General features: G+C 46.5%; 1 protein-coding gene across 1 annotated transcript in view; it reads right to left on the bottom strand.

Moving 5' to 3' along the window:
• Positions 1–19,963, bottom strand: part of SKI (SKI proto-oncogene) — a 149,608-nt gene extending 129,645 nt beyond the window's left edge. The window contains exon 1 of the mRNA XM_055001405.1: positions 19,028–19,963. Within this exon, the coding sequence (XP_054857380.1) occupies positions 19,028–19,963 (936 nt within the window). The remainder of the gene's footprint in view (positions 1–19,027) is intronic.
• Between the last annotated feature and the right edge of the window lie 3,473 nt (positions 19,964–23,436).

Raw genomic sequence — 23,436 nt, 5'->3', positions numbered from 1 at the left:
CAGAAGTGTTTGGGTCGAAGGCGCCATGATGCTCACAAGATTTAACAATGTTACCAAAAAGGGGGGGAGAGAATCACAGTTTTGATAGCTGAGAAAGGGGTGGGGGGAACTTCACAAATTTACAACAAAACTGTCAAGCAATTAAGGCAAGATACTTTGCACATGAACTTAAACTGCTAATTAAAAACCCCTTGCTTAATTGACTGCATTTGCATATCGTTCAACTCAAAGCATAAATGGTTTGGAGAACACACACACACACACACACACACACACACACACACGACTCCCTAGATAAAGCAAGAATACAGGTAAAGTAAATAGAAGGTAAGGAGCATCTTCCCAAGGGAATCGAAGGTGTTGGCTCGTGAATATTAAAATTTATTTTTCTTGCACTTTCAGCCTCTTTTTCATGTTGCAAATAGGCTCTGAATGAGGTTTCTCCAATGCAAAAAGCAGCACGGAGCCATTCACTGCAAACGGCTGCTGATTTGTTAACAACTGGGCACCTACACACCACTTCACTGTCCTGCTAGCCCAACATAAGCTAGATGAAAATAAGGGGCTTTAGGTACTCAAGTTTATGGTCCAAAAGGAACGGATGCCAAAATAAAAAGAGCAAAAAAACCTGTAAAACGTGGCCATTTTACAGGTAGCCCCTTAGGAACTCAATGCAGCGTGATGTGGATTTCATCCTCGGAAACAATCCTATAAGGTAGGTTGGGCAGAGTGATAGCACCTTGCTCAAAAGCCATCAGCGACTCCCCTGTCTGACAGGTGATCTACACCAGCTCTAGAATAATACTATTTTAAATATCTGCGAGCTGTTCTGTTTTCTCTGGTCTTCATGGCTGTCGACCCACAATTAAAAACCAACAAAAATTAGAGCAAAACCAGCTAGAATAATCATGTCTATGACCGCCCCCCCCCCAAAAAACACCCACAATAAACCTCCATAGTATAATAAAGCTGCAGCCAATGCAGTCTAGTGAATTGTCTGTCAAATGCTGCAGTGGGGGAATTCCATTATTTTCCAACACTGAAGAGATAAGTGTACTGCTGAGATCTGACCTGGGTGGAGATCTGGCAGCGGGATCAACAACATAAATCTTTTTTCAGATCTCTGCCTCCTTTGGAGCTCTGGGGCCTCTGTCTGACCCTGCAATTTAAAGGCCTTTCTTCACTCAGCTACGCTGCTGAGGACTAGAAACTTGCCCTTTCCCTTCTAAGGAACAAATATACAACTTGAAGAAATGAAGGGCTCAAATGGGCCATAAGCAGAATGCTGTGGTACGATTGGCTTCTGCCACTGAAGTGCCAAAGAAACAGCCACGGTGTTATAACTGCCAGTGGAGCAAAGGCTCGTGAAATGTTGCCCTTAGATCTGGTTCAGACATAAGCAGCAGTGCAAATCAAGAGAGTAATCATTTGAAGTTGATAGCAGTTATGCCACCCTTAAATCAAACACTCTCTCGAGAACTGGGAACATAGCCGTTTCCACACTACTTACCTTCATCTGGAATGCCGCGGAACATCGCGGAAAAAACCGCGGAAGATAGCGTCTTCTTGCGTGAATTTTGCGCGATGTCGCGCAAAACTCATGCGAGAAGACGCTATCTTTCGCGTTTTTTTCGCAACGTTCCGCGGCATTCCAGACGAAGGTAAGTAGTGTGGAAACAGCCCAGGTTGGCGGATTCTCTTTTGGAGAAATGAGCAAGGTGTTGGCTTTAACCAGTTATGTCTTTACATCTCCCAACAAATATTAACATGTCTCCCCCCACCCCCTATTATCCCTCCAAAGTGTTCCAGTTTTCCAGTGACTGTCATGTTAAGGGACCGGTCTGGAAATGCAGCACAGCTAACGGTATAAATTTTAATAAAAATCCTTATCCACTCGCTGTTGTCTTCTGGAGTACAAAGCCAGACATCTCTTTTGCTACTGCTTGCCTGCCTGCTGCTCCCCTTGCTACCTCCTTTCTATGTCCTATCAATCTAAATGGGAACTCATTTCCTCCCCCCTCACACAAGAAGTTCATTCAGCAAAAGGGAAATCCCAAGATGCACCGAGGCTCAGCACAGCCTGGAAGGGGAAAGGGGTGGGGGTGAGAGAGGCACGGTTTAAGAGTGCATCTAAATGAACAGAAAAGAGAGAGAGAGAGAGAGAGAGAGAGAGAGAGAGAGGTCTGATCTGGTAGGTCTGCAAGCTCACAGATGGGGGAGGGGGAGATGTACTTCTGTGCCAACTTGCTCTGAAAAAAATGGAAAGTGGGCAGCGAGGGAGATGACAGCCTTTTCCAAGGAGGCAATTCTGGTTTGCAGCTGACCATAAAATATCTAGCAGCAAACTTTCCAAATGGCAACTGGAGCCAATATCGAAAAAATATTCCCCTTGAGGTCCTTTCATTATAATTAACTGAGCAAAAATTGGCAACGAGCTACATTGTGGTTAAAAAAAAAAAAACTTTGCAGGGATCAAACACTGGGAATTTCCACCCAAATGGTGCCTCTCTGAAACATAGCTCTTTAGGGAGAGTCTCTCTTGCTTTATCCTTTGGGGTATTCTTTTTGCAAAAGTGGAGCCTTTGACATCATCTTCCTCCCAGAAAAAGAATGCTTGTTTTGTGACATCACAGTAGTCTCTGCGGCACCTAATTGTGATGTCACAGTGGATTATGATTTCAGAGCTGTGGGACCAGAGATGACCTCAGCAACCAAAAGTCTCTGCTGGGCAACAAAGGAGCTGTTTTCATGCAAATGGGAACCAGGGAACACAAGGCAAGGCAAAGAGAAGGGGGCCCTTGCTGTGACTGACAGGCAGAAGCTATCCCCAAAGGGCCAAGATATATCACACACACACACAGCCAAATGTATGAATCCGACATCCTCATATACATAAGGCAGCTGGGCGAAAGAGAGGCCCCCTATTCCCTGGATGCTTCATGTGGAAACAACGCCTCTCGTTGTGTGAAAAGCCCTTTTTTTTTAAGATTAACGTTATGTTTGGTTCTATTCATGGATTCTCTTTGCTATTAAAGCGTGATGTCTAGTTCGGCGATTGGGGTAAAGGATTGGAGGATAGACAGCTTAGACAGAGAAACAGGAAATAAGAAAGTTTAAAGGGGGAATAAACATTTAAAAGATAGTACAATATAGGTTTTGGATGTTGCTTGATTCACACATAAAAAATTATATTTTTGCTAAATTGATAGCAATGGCTGCCAGTGTGATAAAACACTTTACATGTGCGAACAGGCACAACTGCAGTTCACCTCGCCTTGTTTTCTAAGCCCCGTGTCTTTAATTTGTCACTTCCATAAATAAATAAATATTTCTCTTTAATTTGTCATTTCCATAAGTAAGTAAATATACACAACACATCATGGGTTCCACTTAGCTCATAGGAGGCTGCTACAAACCACTAGTCAAAAAAAATTATCAGAGGAGGAAAAGTGAAAAATTATACAAAATGCTACCAGAGAAATTGTTCGGTGCATTGGTTTGTAGAGGCCGAAGACTGGGGAAATGCAGGTTGAGCCATGGAAGCTCATTAGGTAACCTTGGACCAGGCACTCTGTCAGCTAAACCTACTTCACAGGGTTGTTGGAAGGTTAAAATGGGATAAAATGCAGCTCTACGCTCCTCAAAGAAAGGGCAGGACGAAAACACAAGACAGAGATAGATAAATCTAAATCATAACATTATTTTAGGTCTAGACAGGTATAATTCACAGATTTTTTTATTTCTGCCTGCTAGGCATTTGGTGATGCGCCTTTTAACCATCCAAACAAAAAAGAGGGAAGATTCAAAAGAATTTCAAGCTAACCCTGAACATCTATAGAACACAGTTTCCTTTGGGGTACCTTCTTTGAGGGTAGATTATTACCCATTGTTTTATATTCCCGCAAAACCTTGACTGATTGATTTATAGTCCTTTTAACTCATTCTTAAAAAACGTAATACATTCAGACAGAAACAAATTTATAGATTGGAAGTATGCATCTCCCCAAATGGATCAAATGGGACATGCAAAACATCTGGATTAATCTTAGCATGTTGGGGACATGTAAGCCTTGCATAGCGAATGTTCATCTAGCAGAAAGAGACATAGAAGTATACAGACAGGGGTGTATTGAAGATCACAGTGGTAGGACGACAATAAGAATGTGGATCTTGAAACTAAAAGAGGTGTTACAATACTTATTGACCACCATTGTTATTTATACTTGATTTCATTCATTTCTATGCCAGGGAAAAGAGGTCGACGTCTCTTTGTCCCCACTCACTTGATTCAGGTAAGCAGCGATTCCTTCCAGCAAGCAGCTCCCTGGGACAATCACTAAAAGTGTTCGTACAAGGAAGAAGGTCAGGCTGCTAAAAAGTTTTGGTCAAGTTGTTTATACTCCAACAGCAAGGCTGCCTGCATCAGAAAAAAATAAAACATGCACTTGCTAACTGTTATTTGAGACTACTTCTCAAATAAGAGGCCTATTTAGCACAGCCCTATCAACAGAGGGGGCACTTGGTTTCGAACTCAGAGCTCTTTGGCTCCAGCTTGGCACTCCACTGGCTACCACAGGCCTGCTGAGCCTTTGCCAGTTTTCTTCCATTACTGACACTCCCCACGTTCCTCCATTACTCTTAAGCTGTGCTCTTATCTCTGCTCTATTGGCCATGCATCTTTATGGCTCAAATCATTAAAAAAATATGATTAGTTTTGGTAAGCATTAGCAACAAAAGGGCAAATGACCTGTCCCAACTCAAACACCAACCAGACCAGTTGGCTGGTCCAACCCTCAAAAAAAATGCATGCATAGAAAATCCAACTGTCTTAAGGCTGTTCCCCGTGGACTGCACTACCAGAGGTGTGAAAGATCAAATCTTATATTGTGTGGCTCAGTAACACAGAAACAGACTTTTTTGAGGGAAGGGCTTGCTTAGAACACTAGCTGTGTTCCAAACAAATGCATGATCTTCAAATTGAAAATAAATATACCAAGGAGGAAATAAACAGCTAGAGATGCTTTCAAGGCCACTGGCACAGGAACACATGGAGGGGGAGAAAATATTCCAAATGAGCTGCCATATTTCGAAAGTTAAATGCCTTTTTTCTGTAGGCTCCTACTCGTTAGGCCTATTAATTAAAGGTTTTATCCCTTTTTCATTCATGGTCATAAACTAGCTTCAGTGAATGCTATAAAGTTTATTTTCCTTCTTTAAATATGCAAAGCGGAATAATCCAGATTTGAAGGCGAGGCAGAGAGGAAATAATAATATATTTAAGTATCCGAACAGTCATCTCGGAAGTATGAGTGTCTGCTCTCTCCGACCTAAGAGTATCTGCTGGTTTTCTGCATCCACATCAGCTATCATTGAGTGTCCAAAGTGCAGTTTAGGAGAGCAACTCATATTAGGTGTATATATAATGTCTGAAGGAATTAAGAATTAAAATGTTGGTGCGCTGGACTTTCAGGGGACCAAACTGTCCATCTCAGCTTTTAAACAGCCACGACTGTTTAGCCTAAGCTTGCAGACATGAACACACAATGAATCTGCCTCGTACTGAATTGGACCATCAGTCCATTAGGCTTGCCAGCCTCCGGGTGATAGCTGGAGTTCTCCCAGAATTACAACTGATCTCCAGGCAGCAGAGATCAGTTCACCTGGAGAAAATGGCTGCTTTGAAGGGTGAACTCTATGGAATTATACCCCCCTGAGGCCCCTCCCCTCCCCAAACCCCACCCTCTTCAGATTCCACCCCCAAAATCTCCAGGAATTTCCCAACCTGGACCTGGCAACCCTACAGTCCATCAGGGTCAGTTTTGTCTCCCCAGGCAGGCAGCACCCCTCCAGAGTCTCAAGTAGGGTTGCCAGCTCTGGGCTGGGAAATTCCTGGAGATCTAAGAGTGGAGCCTGGAGAGGGTGAGATATAATGCCATAGAGTCCACCCTCCAAAGAAGCCATTTTCTCTGTAGTCTGGAGATCAGTTGTAATTCCAGGAGATCTCCAGGCCTCACTTGGAGGTTGGCTACCCTAGTCTCAGGTAGAGATTTTTTTTGCATCACCTGAGTTTTTTTTTCTCTGGAGATGCTGGAGACTGAAGCTGGGACTTTCTGCATGCAAAGCAGGTGCTCTGGTACTAACCCACAGTCCATCCCCCTGCTCTATACACTCACGAGATTGTCCCATATCGAGGGCCAGCTGGCACCCACCCCTTCCAGAAGCAGCATGCTTACAAATACTCAACTGGAGTATTTTACTCGACTGGAGCCAAATCACAAGGGGAGACAAACACCTTCAACTCCTGCCTGTAAGCCAGAGGCATCTGGCTATCCTGCCCCCCACCCACCCCGTTTTGCCGGAAACAGGCGTGATGAGCCTTCGGTATGATCCAGCAAGGCATTGCTTACCCTCGCTAATGGCGAAAAGTAATAAAAGCAGTATCCTTGGAACACCTCCAAACCCTTTTCATTACAAGAAAGGCCTCTTGGCATATTCGGCAAAAACGGCAATTGAATGAATGCAACGGCAGGGATCCAGCGGCATGCTTAGGAGCTGCATGCACTTAGCAGACACCGGGACCCTGGGATATGTTGCAAGCTGCTTTCGTAACTCCCCACTCCAGGGTTGCAAAAGCAGTTTACTACTATGCGGCATGGTGGGTGGAGGGGCTGCCGTTCAAACATGTTCCCTTAGGAAAGTCGGACCAGTTGCACAGCTCCCTGGATCCTGGCCCACAATTCAAAGAGCCAGAAAATCAGCGCAGAAAACAAACCAGATTTCCTTTCCTGTTTTTTTGGTGTGTTTGCTTGTTGAAAGGAAAGCAAAAGTTTGTCAGACTTCCCTAAAGCTGGTATTTTTATCGTAGATTGCTGCAGTTCCATAAAACGTAACAGGCCAACTGTATTTCAAGATCAATAGCATTAATTGAATAACAAGTATTAAACCAAACAATTTTATTTAGAAAATTTATGATCTGCTTCTACAGTGAACCATGCACACACACAAAAGTTATCACTTTTTCTTTTGAAAAATTGCATGGACAATCCCATAATAAACTCTGTAAAGAACACTTTAATCTATCTAGTATAAATTTCTGCATTCATTTGACTGGAAATAAGGGTTATTGATCTTCATGCCTATCTATACTGGGTGGAGGGGAGTGTTAAATATAAAACAGGATGGTGTTGTTTGAAAACAAGATATGAAAGCAAAGCAACCCCCCCCTCCAATTTCGAGTATCCGCCTCCCTCTTCCTGCATAAATTTGCCCAATTACAGATGTAAATAATCTACCACTTGCAAAGGCAAACACACGCAAGATGTTCCTTTTAAAAATATATATTTCAATTTAAAGCTTGCATAATTTAACAATGGAAAAATCCTCCTTAAATTTATGCAAGCTCTTAGAAAGTGAGAGACAGCTCCACTCTGTACCCATTTATGCCACAAAGGGGAGGGGGGAAGAGTCCAGAGATCGAAACCGGGAGGCTGTCTGACACCTCCCTGGGCAGAATAAACCACACAGCAAAATTAAGAAGGTACACCAAGGCTGAGAGACAATACCCACTTCTACGGTTTAGATGCCTCTCTCGAAGCTCCCACTGCACTAACCTGTAACTGAGCTGCAAGGGTTACTCTCCTGAACAGTAAGCATACTGGAGCCTCTGTTATACTTAACCCAGACTTCCTAACACTTGATATCCTGTCTGCTGTTTCAATGCCCTTACTCAACTGTTTCAGACAGACATTACACAAACTGGCTGGCGAAAACGAGTTGGGAAACCAGAAGCAATCCGAGTCCGTGACCTTATTCTTCTAGCACAACACCCACTGGCTTGAGCAGAGATGGGAGAACAAAAAAAAATCAGTAAAAAGAGGTGCATGCATCTCCCAATCCCTGCACCCCAGTGGTGTCCCCTAAATCAAATACAAGATGCTATCTAGCGGAGCTGTCTTCTTGGATGAGCAGCAGTCACCTCTATTATTGCTTACTGATTTCCAATATTCGTGTTCCTTATCGATCTGCCTCTAAGGCACATACAAAAATGTAACAACTTTTCCTCTCCAAATCTGAAGAGCAGTGGAATTTTTAAGGGGAAAAAATATATAGGCCCTGCCGCCTATTGAAAAGGAAACCTATACAATAGTAACTGCTTAAGAGCCTCACACTTAACACACTCCTGGCACATTCAAAAGGGCGTCTCTTTTGGCAATCTGGACCAAAGTGGAGATTCCTATCAATCTGCCTTTTTTATTGCTTCATCCAAATCCAACGCAAAGCAACACATACAACCGGCTGAGCATGGAGGAACGGGCATCTGTCCACTAACCGGTTTCTCTAGTATTAAGGGAATCCCAGCCTGGTTCTAGGCAACCCAAATTTTATGAGAAACGCAGGGCATGTGGCCTCATTCCAAGCCAGCTCTGACTCGTCCTTGCTGATGGCCTTATCCTGATGTCTGACACACCCTGCCCTCTTCAATTCCCTTGGCACAGAGACAGGCCATGTCCAGGCTGCAGAACCAATATACAAGGATTTTTGCAGAACAGTAGGCAGTAGAGGCCGGCACGAACCGAAATACAAACCAAAGTTCATCACAAACTGTGTCAGTTCATGGTTCACGAACCAGTGGTTCGCGGAAGTTCATTTCTCACAAAGCATGACGAATTTTAGCCCGGTTCATTAGGTTCATATTTTGGTTCATCACTGCTGACAGCCTGGTGCCAATCAATCAGTTTCCTAGGCAATGGGGGGATGGGCTCTCTGCAGACCTTCTGCTGACCCAGAAGTGACATTTTCACGAACCGGTTTGCAAACTGGGGCAAGTTTGTGAAAGGTCGCAGTTCGTGAAATGCGACGAACCCCAAACCACATGGTTCAAAATTTTCTCAGTTTGTGCCGGAGTCACAAGTCTGGAGGGCCGAGTGTTGGAAGTGTGAGTCCTGCCAGGCAATGGTGTAAGGAATTATGGCCCAACTGGCAATGGGGATTCCCAGATCGTGCAAGAAAGTCCCAGGAGCAACCACAGAGCCTCCTAGCTTAAGTGGAAGGACAAAGCAGGCCAAGGAGGATTTGCCAATGCTTGGCTGGCAGGATGGAACCTCGCTAGGAGAAGAATAGAAGGTTCTAACGAGGTGACTATTGAACTCCTTCTCTTTTAATTGAGGGTCATCACCAAGGATTGGTCCTCTCCCACACCAGCTAAAAGACCTCAAAAGTAGAACCAAACGCATATGCTATTTTCTAGCCCAATGAATTCCTATGGATGGATAGGAGACTTTTTTTCTCTTCTGCTCCACAACCACAACACTGCTGTGGAGTTACGGGAAGTGGGCTTTAATCTTTTCAGTGTTTGTAGTATAAATATTTTAGTGAGGGTCCTTTTCCATTGACCATTGATTAGGTTCCACGAGACAGGCAGATAGTTTAAAAGTACATAAACATCCTAAAAAAAAAAATGAGTAACAAAATTAATACAAGTAATGACTTCCTCCTAAAAGAACTGAATAACTGGATGTGTCCAAAGCATATGCTTAAGAAATGCATCTTGTACAAGTCACGATGCCAACAACTGGACACTGTACTTAATTCTTTACTAAAAAGAAGCTGTGAGGTTCAATATACCCTCAACATAATTTTTTGCTGAATCCGTTGCCGCTTAACATCCATAGCAGCAACAGGTATAAGAGTTAAAGCCGGATCCCATTGCTTTGGCAGAAGTGGATGATCTCTACCCTGCCCTCTCCTGTCCAGGTTTTTTTGTGAAAAGACAGCATGTTCCTGCAAAACAATCAGATGTTGCCTCTGATCCCCCCACCAGTGAAAAAACCAAACAGCAAATCAATATGACCTCAATGCAGGATCCACTGGTCCCCAATCTCCTTGTATACTGAAGATCAGGGCGACAGAATAGAATACAGAATTTACCTGCACGACAAAGGCAACCTTTATTCCTCATGTTTGAAAATTTTTATAAAAACACATACAAAAGGAGAGGGGTGGAGATGAATGAAAAGGAAATCAGAAGCAGCTGTGGTAAAGTTTATATAGGTCTGAGGAGGTTTCTATAAATTTAAGCAAATATATTATGTATGCAGAATGCTTCGGCTACCTGAAAGCCAAATTGATTTCCATTCTACAGCCTGCTTGGTGAAAATAAATTAGCTCCATCGATTGGTAAGGGAGATTCTAGAACGACATCAGATTGGAACCGGGATCCACACTCACTTTTCAAAAACTCTAATGCTTACTATGGCTTCAGAAATGGAACAGAACTAAAAGAAAAAGCATCTAGCGAACCTTCTAACTCAAGGCAGCAATAACAGTGGCTGCAGGAAACTGTACACATGAAGAGCAGAAGGGGAGAGTCCTGGAAAAACTGGAACTGAGTTTCATTAACAACACACGGCAGGACATCGCTTACATATTTATCCCATCCTTACATTAAGGAACTCTGGGCGGCCAACATGGAGTCCCTCCCGCTCACCATTTTATCCTCACAACAACCTTGTGAAGTTGATGAGTCTGAGAAAAAGTGACTGGCTCAATATCACCTACAAATTTTACAGCCCAGTAGGAATCTGAACTCGGGGCCTTTTGGTCAAAGTTCAGCATTCCAGCCAGTAAACCACACTAGGAAACAAAAAAGATCTATAAAGAAGCAGAGCAGAAGCTTGAGCCGTCCTGCAAAAGGAGTGAGTGAAGTTGTAAGGAGCGCTGGCAGACTTGGAAAGCAGCCAGCAGGGAGGGTGACTAGAGGAAGATGGACAACAGTTACCTTGATGCAGACAAGGCCCAAGGTCGGCTATAACCTAGCTTTTGATCCTGATTTGATCTGTATCCTTCTCAACCCAGAAGGAACCTAGTGGGATCCTAGAGGACGACACTGCCTCTTCCTCTGCTATCGTGTTGCTTCGAGGGACGTACCAGAAAGGGCACTGGAAAACATGGGTAGCTTCATTATGCAAGGGCTGGGTTCAAGACTTGACTCCTGACTGATCCAGGAACTTCTACACCATCTCACCCACTAGAGCGTTCTAAAGTTTAGATTATATAAGTCTACCTTAAGAGTGTCAACCCAAATGGGGAGAGAGGGGAAAAGGAAAGAAGTATAATACAATTATGTAACCAATGGGGGGGGGGGAATGGAGAAGTCTACCAATGGCTGTTGGCCGTGAGAGCTAAAGAGAACCTCCAGGTTTAGAGGCAGCGTATCTATAAATAGTAATTGTTCGAAAACCAAGAAGGCTCTTGCCTTCGTTTTCCAGTCTGTGAGCTTCTCAGAAGCAGATGGCTGTGGGATGCTCAACTAGACGTATTATCCTAACACGCAAGCTCCATCAGTCTACAGCCAACAGGTTTCTATGGAAAGAGTCCTGATTCACCCAACCGATATGCACCAACAAGGTGTCCAATGAAAAACTGCACCATGCAGGAGCCACCCGTTTGTGGTTTACAGTTAAATCCTAAACAGAGTTAATCCAGTAGTCCTAAACAGAGTTACTCCAGTAACCTGAAATCAATGGTCTTAGACCGGAATAACTCTGTTTAGGATTTCACTGTTAATGTAACTTGTTCAGCGGCTTGTGACATTGCTTTCCCAGACACTGTGCACGCAAGGCCAAAAAAAGAGAAACCTTGCCTCCTCGCCCCATTTCCGGAAACCCCAAAGGCACATGCCGTGTGTGGCCTATATGCCCACGCTTCTTCCATAATGCACGCTGCAGCCCCAGGGTTGCAGTCCCCAGAGGCAACATGTGTGCTCATGCAGGCAGACTCCTTTTCCCTGCTGGATTTCCAGGCGGCTAGATTGCGACCTCTACAAAATGCAAAGAAGCCACAACAGCCGCACAAGATTGCTCCAAAGGCTGAATTACCTCAGCAGGAACAGGCTTCTGCACTTTGATCTTGCTGCTATACCTTTCACCGGCTTGCGAGCGATGATTATTATTATGAAACAGAAAAAGGAAGCTTGGCTGTGTTCGTTTGCATCACGTGACTCTCCGGAATGCTTTGCCTGCCTCTCAAGACACTAAGCCTTGGGGAATCTTAGTGCATGTGAGACAGAGAGCCAGACAGCCGTTTCCTCTCGCACTCGCTCCCCCCACCTTTGTACCGCAGTCACTTCAAACCTGACTTTTTCCTCCAAGAAAAACACCTAGAATGTCATCTGCCAAGGAACATTGTGCATGCATTCATGTACCCACACATGCATGCATGCGCTGGAAAACCGCGACAGACAGCAGGTTCCCAATTCAGAAGTGTCATCAATATATATGACACTGTATACCCTCCCCCTCCCCCAATATCCACACAGGAAGAACAAAATTCAAGATTTGGGCAGCTTCACTACAACGAAACTGAGCGCAAGGCGTCCAGAGGATGGCAAAGAGAACATCACATTAATCACGGACCCGTCGGTGACCCATATAAAATGACAGGAGTTCATGGCGGCACGGCTGATAGACAAGCAGCTTCTAAAATCTGTTTTGAGCTCTTAGCAGTTCCATATCCACAGCGACAGTGGTGCAGAAAGCCGACACACTTCAGACAGACGGTGATGGGAACAGCATGAGGTAGAGAGGGGAAGTTTGAGGGGCAGAAAGAGAAGGGAGGCTAGGAGGAGCCCACGATGGTCAGCTGTGCCACTCTGTTAGCAGCAAGCAGTTTGCAGAATCTGACTGAAACTTGGAGGGGGGAGAATTAAAAAGAAAAAAAGAAAAAGCTTCATTTTCACATGTACAGTTAGACGGGACCCCATCAAATTCCTGTATGGGTTTTGTTATTTTTGTGATTTGGGAAAGCGGGCGTGTTGAAGGTACATGAGAAAAGCCAGAGGGTAGAGTGGGCAAAGGAGAGAAGCTGAACAAAAGAAGTTCCTAGAAGAATCTAAAGGACAAAGTCCAAACGGTGGAGGAGCTTAGGGGGAACTGAAGAGGCCCACCTAAGAACCATTACACCCAAGGAAAGCAAACAAAACAGAAATGCTAGAAGAAAAAGAACAGAGCTGAGAAGACCCAAAAGGAACCTATACCCTCCCCCAGCCAGCTGCAGAGGTTTGTTTTATTTACTTCATTTATATTCCATCTTTCTCCCCAACAGGGACTCAAAGCAGCTTCCATCATTCTTCCCTCCTCCATTTTCTCCTCGCAACAACCCTGTGAGGTAGATTAGGCTGAGAATGGGTGACCAGCAACCGTGGTTACCCATCAAGTTTCCATGGTAGAGTGAGGATTCGAACCTGGGTCTCCCAAGATCCAAGCCTGACAATTTAACCACTATTGTTTAATTTACCATTTTATTATTTAAAACATTTTAATGACCTCTTTCCACCCAAATACAGTCCTCCAAGGCAGCAAACAAGAAAATATTAAAACATTTGGACATTCAAACAGCATTTAAAACAATATATAAAATAATGCAACAGAAACGTATAAACACATAAACGCATAGCATCTCCAGTTATTGGAGGTCTGTCAAACAAAGTAAAAAAGTCTTCGCCTCCTGGAGGAAGACAACAACAGAGGGAGACAGATGAAACTTCCAGGGGAGGGAGCTCCGAAGTTTTGGTGCCACGATTTAGAAGGCCCTTTCTTGGGCTGCCACTACACCACACTGGCTCTCTAAAGTGCTACTCAATAAGGAACAGTGCAATCCTATAGCCTTAGACTGGAGCATGTCTGCATTCTGTTGCGCCACTGCTGGTATACCATGTGACCTGCACTGCTATGGCAGCCCAGAGGTCTTCACAGCCCTTTCGTTCCGAATATCCGCCAGCGTGATGCCTGGCAGACGCTCACTCCTGGAAGCGTCAATAAGGCAGAACAGCCATGCTGCTGCATCCCAGACACAGCCTGCAGCTACAGTCACCCGTTCCAATTTGTGAGCATCGTGCATCATGCAGCCAGTCCTCATTAGGCAGACCTGAGTCACTCCTGGTGGCACTTCCCTCCAGCACAAGGAGCCTTCCCCTGATGCAACAGGCCACCGTTAGTGGATCAGATTTGCAGGCTCCAGAGAGCCTACCACAATGCAAAACATGGAACCAATGCATATTCTTCCCCGCTTTAGCCCCACGTCCATCTCCTGCCTCTCCCTTTGTCATCTACCTCTTCAAGGACTGCAAGGTCCTTAAAGGCGACCTGTCCCAGCACTGCACACAGGAATATAATACCATGTTCTGCACTTTTTAACAGGTCATGTTTAATAATGCTTTGTTCAGATGGCAGCTAATTCTGCAGTTCCTAGTTCTATTACATTGCTTATTGAATCTCCCACACTATTGACTGCATTGGCTTACACTGGGTAATCCACCTTGAGTCTTCGTGAGAAAGGCGGACTATAAATAATGTAAATAAAAAGATGGTGGTATAAGAAGAAGAAAAACCTCACATAAAGCAACTTCATACAACTCCTCCAACCGACTCACCCAAAAGACATTTCCCTCCCCATATACACTTCAGCAGAGTACCACAACCCGACAGCAGTGGCACCGCACAATGTGCCTCAATGTGTTCCACCACAGCCTAACTCTCAAATGATACACCAAAAAAAACCCCTCCTTGTCCTTCGAAGCGCCCTTCTTTTCGACTTCCTGCATACAATACAATTCACAAGCCACCCCCCACCCACCCCCGCAACATGCAAGCACCACCTATCCACTTGATATTGCTGCAACACCATTGTGCGCACCACACAGGGAAGAGGACAGAAATTTGGGAGTGTAAGCATTTTAGAAACCACTGGGTATTAAAACACACCCCTAGCCAAATGAGGAGAGACAGTCAGCAGTTAAGGGACAGAGTTAAACACAGGCAGCCAGACACAAGATTGATTTTGTTTTGTTCTAGGTTTTTTTCTCTCTCTCACTTCCTCTCTAGGAGACCTCAGATTTATCCCAGTGTTATTTGCCTCTAGCCACAGTCTAGGAACCCTAGAGTTAGTTTTTACTCTCTGCATAATTATGTGCTGCAGCATAAAACAACCTTAACATATGATAACCCGCTGGCGATGTCTGGTGGAAAAAAAATTGGGTACACACACACACACACAAAAGGAGAGCATGACAGCAATTTTTTCAGCATTCCAGTTATATGATCCTTTGACAGGATCTTCTCGGGAGGTCAACACAACTTCTCCCGGCCAAAGTCAAAGTCCTGAAGTTTAGCCCTGTTCTGTACAGGAACTGAAGGTAAAAGAAGCTAAGACTGTACTCTCCCACCCCATTCCCGAGACAACAAACCATTATGCACATTTCCTGACCCAACCTCCTTCCTGTCCCATTCCCCCTCCCCTGCAAAATGGCTCGGGAATGAAAATCAGAGCTGCTCATTTCAGACTGACGGGAGATGCGGCACGTTCAAGCCACATTCTCTAATTTGGGGAGACGGTTCCCCACAGCAGGCAGCCACAAGCGCCTGCCACAAAAAAGCTTCACTGTTTAGAAGGTGTGTATATATCACCTCTCCAGAGACCTGCTTAAGACTAAAAAAACAACAACAACAACTCAGCAACATGAAAAGGAAACCACTTTCCCCCCACCTTGTTCAGGCAATTTTAAGTAGTTGTTCTCAAATGGTCCCATGATTGTTTTTAGGGGGGCAATTTACTGATGTCACACACCAACCTGGACCAACTGACAGATACCTGGGGTTTTTCCTTAAATTACAGGGAGCAAAACAGACACTCACAAACACACAGAAAACCCATGAAAGCTCTTCTGCCTCCCACCATTACTTGTTCAGAAAGTCAAAGCTTGTTCCCGATCCCTTTGATTTATCTGCGGGCCATACAGCTTCCAATCAAAATAGTTGCCAAAAATTGTTTAAAAGGAACAAGGCGGGTTGATCCATAGAAAAAATGCAAGGGCAACCGTCATACCAGTATTAGCTTTGTCTGAAGAAGAGAGATCTGACTCTCAAAAGCTTATACCTTGAAATCTTGTTGGTCTTGAAGGAGCCACTGGACTCAAATCCTGTTATACCAGTACTAGGATCACCTCAGACTAAATGAAGTCTTTTAGATGTTAGCTACGGATCGCTTGACGCTCAGCAATATCGTACAAGAACTCTCAAGGATTTGGCCACAGAGAGATTTCTTTTTTTGTGCTGCCCAGGACAAGAAGAGATTGTGGCTGGTCCCACAAGTCTTCCCCACCTCCCACGACACACAACTGTATCCTCCATGCTCACAGCCTCTCCTCTTTCCATTCATAGGTATAAAGACAACCCGCACACCACCACACCATCACGTTTAGCGCATGATTAGCCGAAGATAGACAAGTCATTAAGCAGGCATCCTGCTTAATGTGGCTACAATGGCCCTTGACACTGGAGGTTTGGGGGAAGGGGGCTGACTTGAAAACAAGGAAAACTCTCCTTTGAAAAGGGGGTAGGTGGGAGAGGAGAGGAGGGGAAGGCATAGGAGCCAATTTAATCGGGCTTCCAAAGGCTTGTTTCTTTGGGTGTGCATTCAGTCTGTGCTCTTCCTAAAAGAAAAACAAACTTGCATATACCTGTATGTTTGGATGTGTCTGTGTGCATGTACACTTTCTCCAAAAACGGGTGTGTGGCATTTTAATGAGAAACATTAACATTCCCAAATGGTTCTTCTGGGATGCCCTATAAATTCCGGTGACTCAAAGCTGACCAAGGAATTTTCTGCAGTCAAGGAGTTAATTTCGACTTTTCTTATTTGCCTCATCTAGGTTTTTTTTTTTTTACAAGAACAAGAATCAGGGGACATACTGATCCTTCAACAGTCAATGACACCCGCCAGCTTTTCAGACATCCAGGCATGTCTGACCATGGACACATTTCTCAGGAGGTACACGGCATTTCTACCCATTGAGCAGAAGAGGTGCCAAGGCTAAACTTCCCCCCCTTCTCGCCCAACTGCCAGCCCTGGGGATTCTGGGAATGCCGCTGCAGATAAAGACTTGCTTGTATCAATGTACTTTCTCGCTGTCTGGTTGGGCAGACTCCACAATCGCCTGGCATGGTCTAAAAAGAGCTGTTGCAACTTGTCCAGGACACACTGATTTCCTGAGTGTACATAAAAAACTCAATACATAAAAATGGGGGGGGGGGGGCTTTGAAAGGTTTAGATTCCGAAAGCATTAGACACAAAAAGACTCAAGCTAGTCTGCATGTATATTAGGCTCTGTTGTATTTACAGAGCCTTGAATTACAAGTTTGGAATCTGTGTGTGTCTTTTGACATTTCCGCGGCAGTGCCTGTAAGAGATTTCTGAGATACAGTTTTTCCCTCCTGTATTTATGCAATTTTAGAAATGCATCCTCTGGAGGGGAGTCTAGGATGTCTTGCAAATTAGCAAGTACTTGTTTGCATGGTTTCCCCCCTCCCCTTGCTTGAAGGGAGGGAGCTTACTTTCTTATTGTCCTAAATTCAGTTCACACTGCACCACCGACAAGCCTGACTTCAAGTCACAAAACCCCAAAAGATGAGAAGGCACAGCTTCGTCTCACCACCATCACCATTTTCCCTTCATTTATGCAATTTAGGTCTGCGTGTACTTAAATATTTGCATAAAATAAAGAGAATTCAGGAACAAGAAAAGGCCATTTAAGCTCGTAGCCAGGAAAGTGGAATGACTGTTGCGGTCCACCGGTCCTCCACCACCCCGTCACGTTATGAAGATAACTGACTCTACTAAACCAGCTTTGCTGGTGCAGACAGATTCTGGCAGAGAAGCTTACAGCAATGAAGATACCCCCAAGAAGCAAAGACTGAAAGTCTTGCCTCCAAAGAAAGTGTACAGATTTTATTGCCCAGAGAGAGGAAAAAAGAGGATCCATTCTGTCTGGCCCTTTGAAGACTAAGAGGGAATGCCTCAGCACCCTCACTATGTCCCCTGTTCAGCACTGTCATGAGCATAATTAGGGGCCGTGCCGCACCTAGTTCTTGGTGGCATGGATCTTTGGTGTGGTTTAGGGGGAGGAGAAGGGGTTTGCAAGTTTTTGAGCCATACAACCCTAAGAGTCCTGCCAGAGGAAGCATGCTGTTCGACTCTGAAGCTTGCAATCTTAGCCATCACACTTTTTCCAAACCTGAACTGTGTGGGTCATGGGAACTCAAAAGGGAGAAGTGCTTCAGATGTTATATATCACGGTGACATCCTTTTTAACTGCCCCTGGTCACACTGCAGTGGCCGTTTAAGCTCCTTGTCATAAAAAGAACCCAAACAACAGAACAAAAGCACGTAAGTTAGAAAGGCAAAGAGTACACTGGTATCCTGCCTCTCTGGTGAGGTTGCCAATCACCAGGTGGGGCCTGGAGATCTCCCGGAATTACAATTCATCTCCAGGCTACAGAGATAAGTTCCCCTGGGGAAAGGGGGGAGCTTTGGAAAGTGGACTCAAAGACTTATTCCCCACTAAGGTCCCCCCTCCCCAAACCCTCCCCTCTCCAAATCAGGATTTTCCCAGCCCAGAGTTAGCAATCCTACCCGCTGGTCAGTTGGCAACCTTTCTATTCAGATAGTTGCAGGTGGGTAGCCATGTTGTTCTGCAGCATAAGGGCAAGATAGGGGTCCAGTGGCGGCACCTTCAAGACCAACTAGATTTGCCAGAGTATGAGCTTTGGAGAGTCAGAGCTCCCTCCTTCAGGCTTCTCTTCGGAGATGTCCCCTTACACACATACAGAGACACAAGAGGTACCCACCCCCTGTCACCAGTCAGTTGGCAACCCTTCTATTCAGATAGTTCCAGGTGGGTAGAAGTGTTGGTCTGCAGCAGAAGAACAAGATTCGGGTCCAGCAGCACCTTAAGACCAGCTAGATTTCCAGGCTATGAGCTTTGGAGAGTCTCATACCCTTCAACAGACTTCTATTCAGAGATACCCCCTCCCCTCCACACATACTGAGACACAACAGCCACTCACCCTGGGCGCTCTCCTCTTGTAGCTGCACCCACCCACCCACCCTTGGTCAGTTGGCAACCCTTCTATGCAGAGAGGCTCCTCTTTGTACCCCATACAGAGACGCAACAGCCACCCTCCTGGCCACTCACCCTGGGCGCTCTCCTCTTGTAGCGGCTGCTGAAGTCGAACTTCTCCTTCACCTCGTCCAGGCACTGGGCCAGGCGGGCTTTCTCCTCCTTGCTGGCGTAATCCTGGCTGAGGAGGAGGTAGGCCCTCCAGTTGGCCGAGTCGAAGCCCCAGTGGCAAGTCCGGTTCTCCAGGGCCTTGTGCGAGTGGACGACGAACTTGTGCGGCGGGTAGAGGAGGCGGCAGTCCAGGCACTGGATGCAGGCGGCGCCGGGGCTGCTGTACAGCTCGGGCACCAGCAGCCCCTTGCACTTGCCGAAGCACTCGTGGTAGACCTTGAAGCTCTTCTCGCTCAGCTCCAGCTCCGGCGGGGCGCCCGCGGGGGCGCCCAAGGCGGCGCCCGCAAAGTCCTTCTTGCAGCGGAAGGCGCCCCCGTAGAGCAGGGCGTTGCAGAGGCGCTCGGCGTCGGTCTTGGTGATGAGCCCGCAGGAGGGGGCCGAGAAGGGCAGGATGCCCATGACCTTGAGGATCTCCAGCTGGTCGGCCGTGCAGCGCGAGCAGTAGATGTGCAGCTCGTCGCACACGCCGTTGATCTGCTGCAGCGAGAAGTCGCGCAGCACCGAGTTGAGGATCTGCGGCAGGCACAGGCGCTTCTCGCCGCCCACCACGAAGCACGAGATGGTCTCGCCCTCCAGCACCGTCTCGCAGCGCTCGGTCGAGCGGTCCGACGGCATGAAAAAGGGCCCTGGCACGACGGGCGGCGGCGGCAGCGGCGGCAGCGGCAGGACGCCCTCGGGCGCCTCCTTGCCGGTCTCTCGCTTGTTGTACATCTCCTGCGCCCAGCGGGCCGAGAAGGCCGCCGGGCCGCCCAGTGAGCTCATGGAGCTCAGGTGGAACTGCTCCAGGGTCTTCTGCAGGCCGGGGTGGGGCTGGAAGCTGCTGCGGCTGACCGTCTCCATCTTCGCCACGGGTTCGAGCCCCCGCCGCGCAACTTGTGGGGCGGGGGGTTGCTCTCGGCCCCCCGTTGACCCCTTCCCAAAGACACAGATATATTGCAGAAAGCCCCCCGTGCAGGAAATTCAAACTCGCCGCGATCGAGTCTTTCCAAGAGGGAAAAAGCGAGGTTGTCCGCTCGAATGGAATGCGAAGTGTTCAGTCGCGTTCAGCACATCTCTGCTCGGGCTCTCGCCGCCTCGATCAGCTCTTTCCAAGCAGAAAAGTGAGGCTGGCCTCGAAAATGGAATCAAAAGTAGTCAAGCGAACGGCTGCGTTCAGAACATCGCTGTGCTGCCTCTCGAAGGCGCCTCGGCCGGTTCTTTCCAAAAAAAGCAACGCGACGCGGTCCAATCAATGGAATCAAAAGTATTCGACCCAACGCTTTTAGTCAGAACATTTCTGTCCTGCCGCTCCAAGCAGCCTCGATCAGCAATTTCCAACAAGAGAAGTGATCCTGCCCGCTCAAATCGTATCAGGGTTCGGCCAAACGGTTTGGGTTAGAAAAATTTCTGCTCTGCCTCTCCAATCCTTTCCCCAAAGGAAAAAAAAAACCCCTCTGGTTGTGCGCTCAAAGCGGAAGAAAGAAACTCCCGGATAAGAAGAAGAATCTTTTTGCAAATCTCCTCTCGGCTGCGCTTTGGCTCTTTCTTTGCACCAGGAGCCAAGACCCAATCCAGAAGAAATCTTCATAAAAGTTTTTAGGGGGGGAGCTCAAAGAAAAACTTGCCCTCCCGCCCCCATTCAGTCCACACAACTCACTCACACACTCACGCACACCCGCCCCACACAACCCTCCCCCCCGAACCAACACAAAAATGAACTAAAATCTGGAAAGGCCGTGAAGAAGGAAGGGGGAGGCAGAGCCGGTCAACAGCACCGGAGGGCGAACCGGGTCCGAGGCGCGCCTGGCGTCGGGGGAGCCGCCGGCCCCTGGCTGTCCATGTCCGCCGCGAAGGGGAAGGGAAGCGAGAGCGAAAGGTCGGCGGCTGCAAGTCGAGGAGGAAAGCGAGAGAGCGGCCGGCCGAGCTGGCGCAAAGGGGTCGCCGGTCCTGGCCCGCTGCTGCTGCTGCCCGTCTGTCTCGTGTTCCCTCCGGCTGCAACGGAGGCGGCGGCTGGCTGGCTGGCTGGCTTCTCCGGGCGCTTCTCTGCTCTTAACGCCTTTCGCTCGGCGGTTCTCGGCGCTGCTCTCTCTGGTCTTGTCGCTGTTCTCTTGGCGACTGTCCGGTCTGAACGCCGGGCTCTTGGCGATTCTCCGATCTTGTTGCTTTCCTTTCCGCCTTTCGGTGTCGGAACTGCAGTCGCGCCGCGCTCACATCCTCCCCGCTCCGCACCCCAGTCCAGACTGAGGGGGTTGCGAAGCGGAGCGAATGCAATGCAGCCAGCCAGCCAGGCAGGCAGGCCGGGCGCTCCTCCTCCTCCTCCTCCCCCCCCTTCCTCTCTCTCTCTGTTTGTTGGTGTCTGCCTCAGCTCTTGAATGCCAGCCAAGAATGTGACCAACTCCCCAAGCTGGGCTCTTCCAGGAACAGGCGCCGCCTCCCCCCGGCTCTGTTCTTCTCCGAGCGGTTCTGCAAAGGCAAGCGAACCACACAGGAAAAGAAAGAGAAGAGCGAGAGAGAGGCAGGCCTGAACTGCAAAGGGAGGGTAAAGTGTTGGGTTCACAGGCCTGGAGGCTGAGAAGAAATGAGGACGGGAGGGCTCAGCTTCACTCTCTCTCCTCCATTTGCTGTGATTTTAAAAAAAAAAATATTTTCGGAACCGGACAAAATTGTGGAGTTTTGAAAGAGGCAAAGCCTTTCCCAAGGCGACTGACCTCTAATGTTTGTCTCAGCTGCCGATGCGCACATGCACAAACTTCCCACATATACTTCAGTTTATACCCTGAAAATCTTGTTGGTCTCTAAAGTGCCACTGGACTCAAATCCCACATGCAAAGACTCCGCACAAGCATGCACCCTGGTTGCCTGAAGAAGGCAGCTTTGACTCTCCAAAGAAAATCTTGTTGGTCTTTAAGGAACCACGAGACTCTAATCCCCATTGTTGCCTGCACATGCGTGCATTCTGGGCTGTGCGCAGCACCACGAATGTGCAGGTCATAGAAAATTTTGGATTTTCGGGAGTCTGCAGTTTGTAGACTTCTACAGATAAGTATCAACGGACACTGAGAGGGGAAACGCACACAACGGTCCAATATACATATTATGTTAATTATAAATTATTAACACCCATGTGAATTGTAGTGAGGACATGATATGGGAATAATAATGACAATATCAAAATAATTAACTTCTCCAGTTAAAAGCCCTTCTTCAAGTACCCTGACAGGCCTTCTATAGAAACCACCCGACTATGGATGAAGAATACAACAGTAGTCCCCATTGTCATCGGGCACTGGGAAGTATTTCGAAAAACTTTGCAACTTATATGGCAAAATTGCAGCTTTCTGATATAACACCTACAGAACTGCAAAAGACGGCGTTACTGGGAACAGCGTACATATTGCACCGATACCTGGCTGATACTTAGGTCTCTGGTAGAAACTTGTATTGGCTCAGCAAGGCCAATCAATGATAACGTGATCTTTATTTATTATTGATTATGTTGTGTGAAATTCAAATAATAATAATATCTTCCTGTTTGTAGCACTCATGCAGTTCTGATGGCATCATAGCACATGCACGCACATATAATAATAATAATAATTAATAATGATAATAAACATTTGATTTATATACCGCCCTTCAGGATGACTTAACACCCACTCAGAACTGTTTACAAATTATGTCATTATTATCCCTACAACAAAGCACCCTGTGAGGTGGGTGGGGCTGAGAGAGCTCCAGAGAGCCGTGACTAGCCCAAGGTCACCCAGCTGGCTTCAAGTGGAAGAGTGGGGAATCAAACCCGGTTCTCCAGATTAGAGTCCCACACTCTTAACCACTACACCAAACTGGCTCTTAACCACTACACCAAACCACTCTTAACCACTACACTGAACAGGTAGGCTGGCACAACACTCATCGCATCCAGATATCCAGACACAAAATATATAGATTAAGCAAACAACACGGACACACAGTATATCCATATGCACACACAAAAGAAAGGGGATAATACAACTGCACACAAAATATACATTATATAAACAACCTGCACAGTAATAATGTGTCACAACATTTTGCAGGCTGGTTAAAGCATATGCAGTACATGCTCTTGAAGTGCTTATGCAGTGCAATGGAGTCGGTGCAATGTAAATATGTAAAAATAACACTAATTGAAGGGGCTGTCTGGCAGTAGTACATTTCAAAAACTTAGACAAACATTATTTTCCCTATAATCCCCTATAATTTTTCCTATTTTTCTCATGTACTCCCATAAAGAATGTAAGCATAGTTCAAGATACGCACAAAGCCTACAGAAGTAATGGGGAACTTCAAAA

Source organism: Eublepharis macularius, chromosome 17 (assembly GCF_028583425.1).
Source record: "Eublepharis macularius isolate TG4126 chromosome 17, MPM_Emac_v1.0, whole genome shotgun sequence".
In the NCBI taxonomy this organism is placed as follows: Eukaryota; Metazoa; Chordata; class Lepidosauria; order Squamata; family Eublepharidae; genus Eublepharis; species Eublepharis macularius.
The sequence above is the reverse complement of the archived record's forward strand: the minus strand, read 5'-3'. Positions and strand labels throughout refer to the sequence as shown.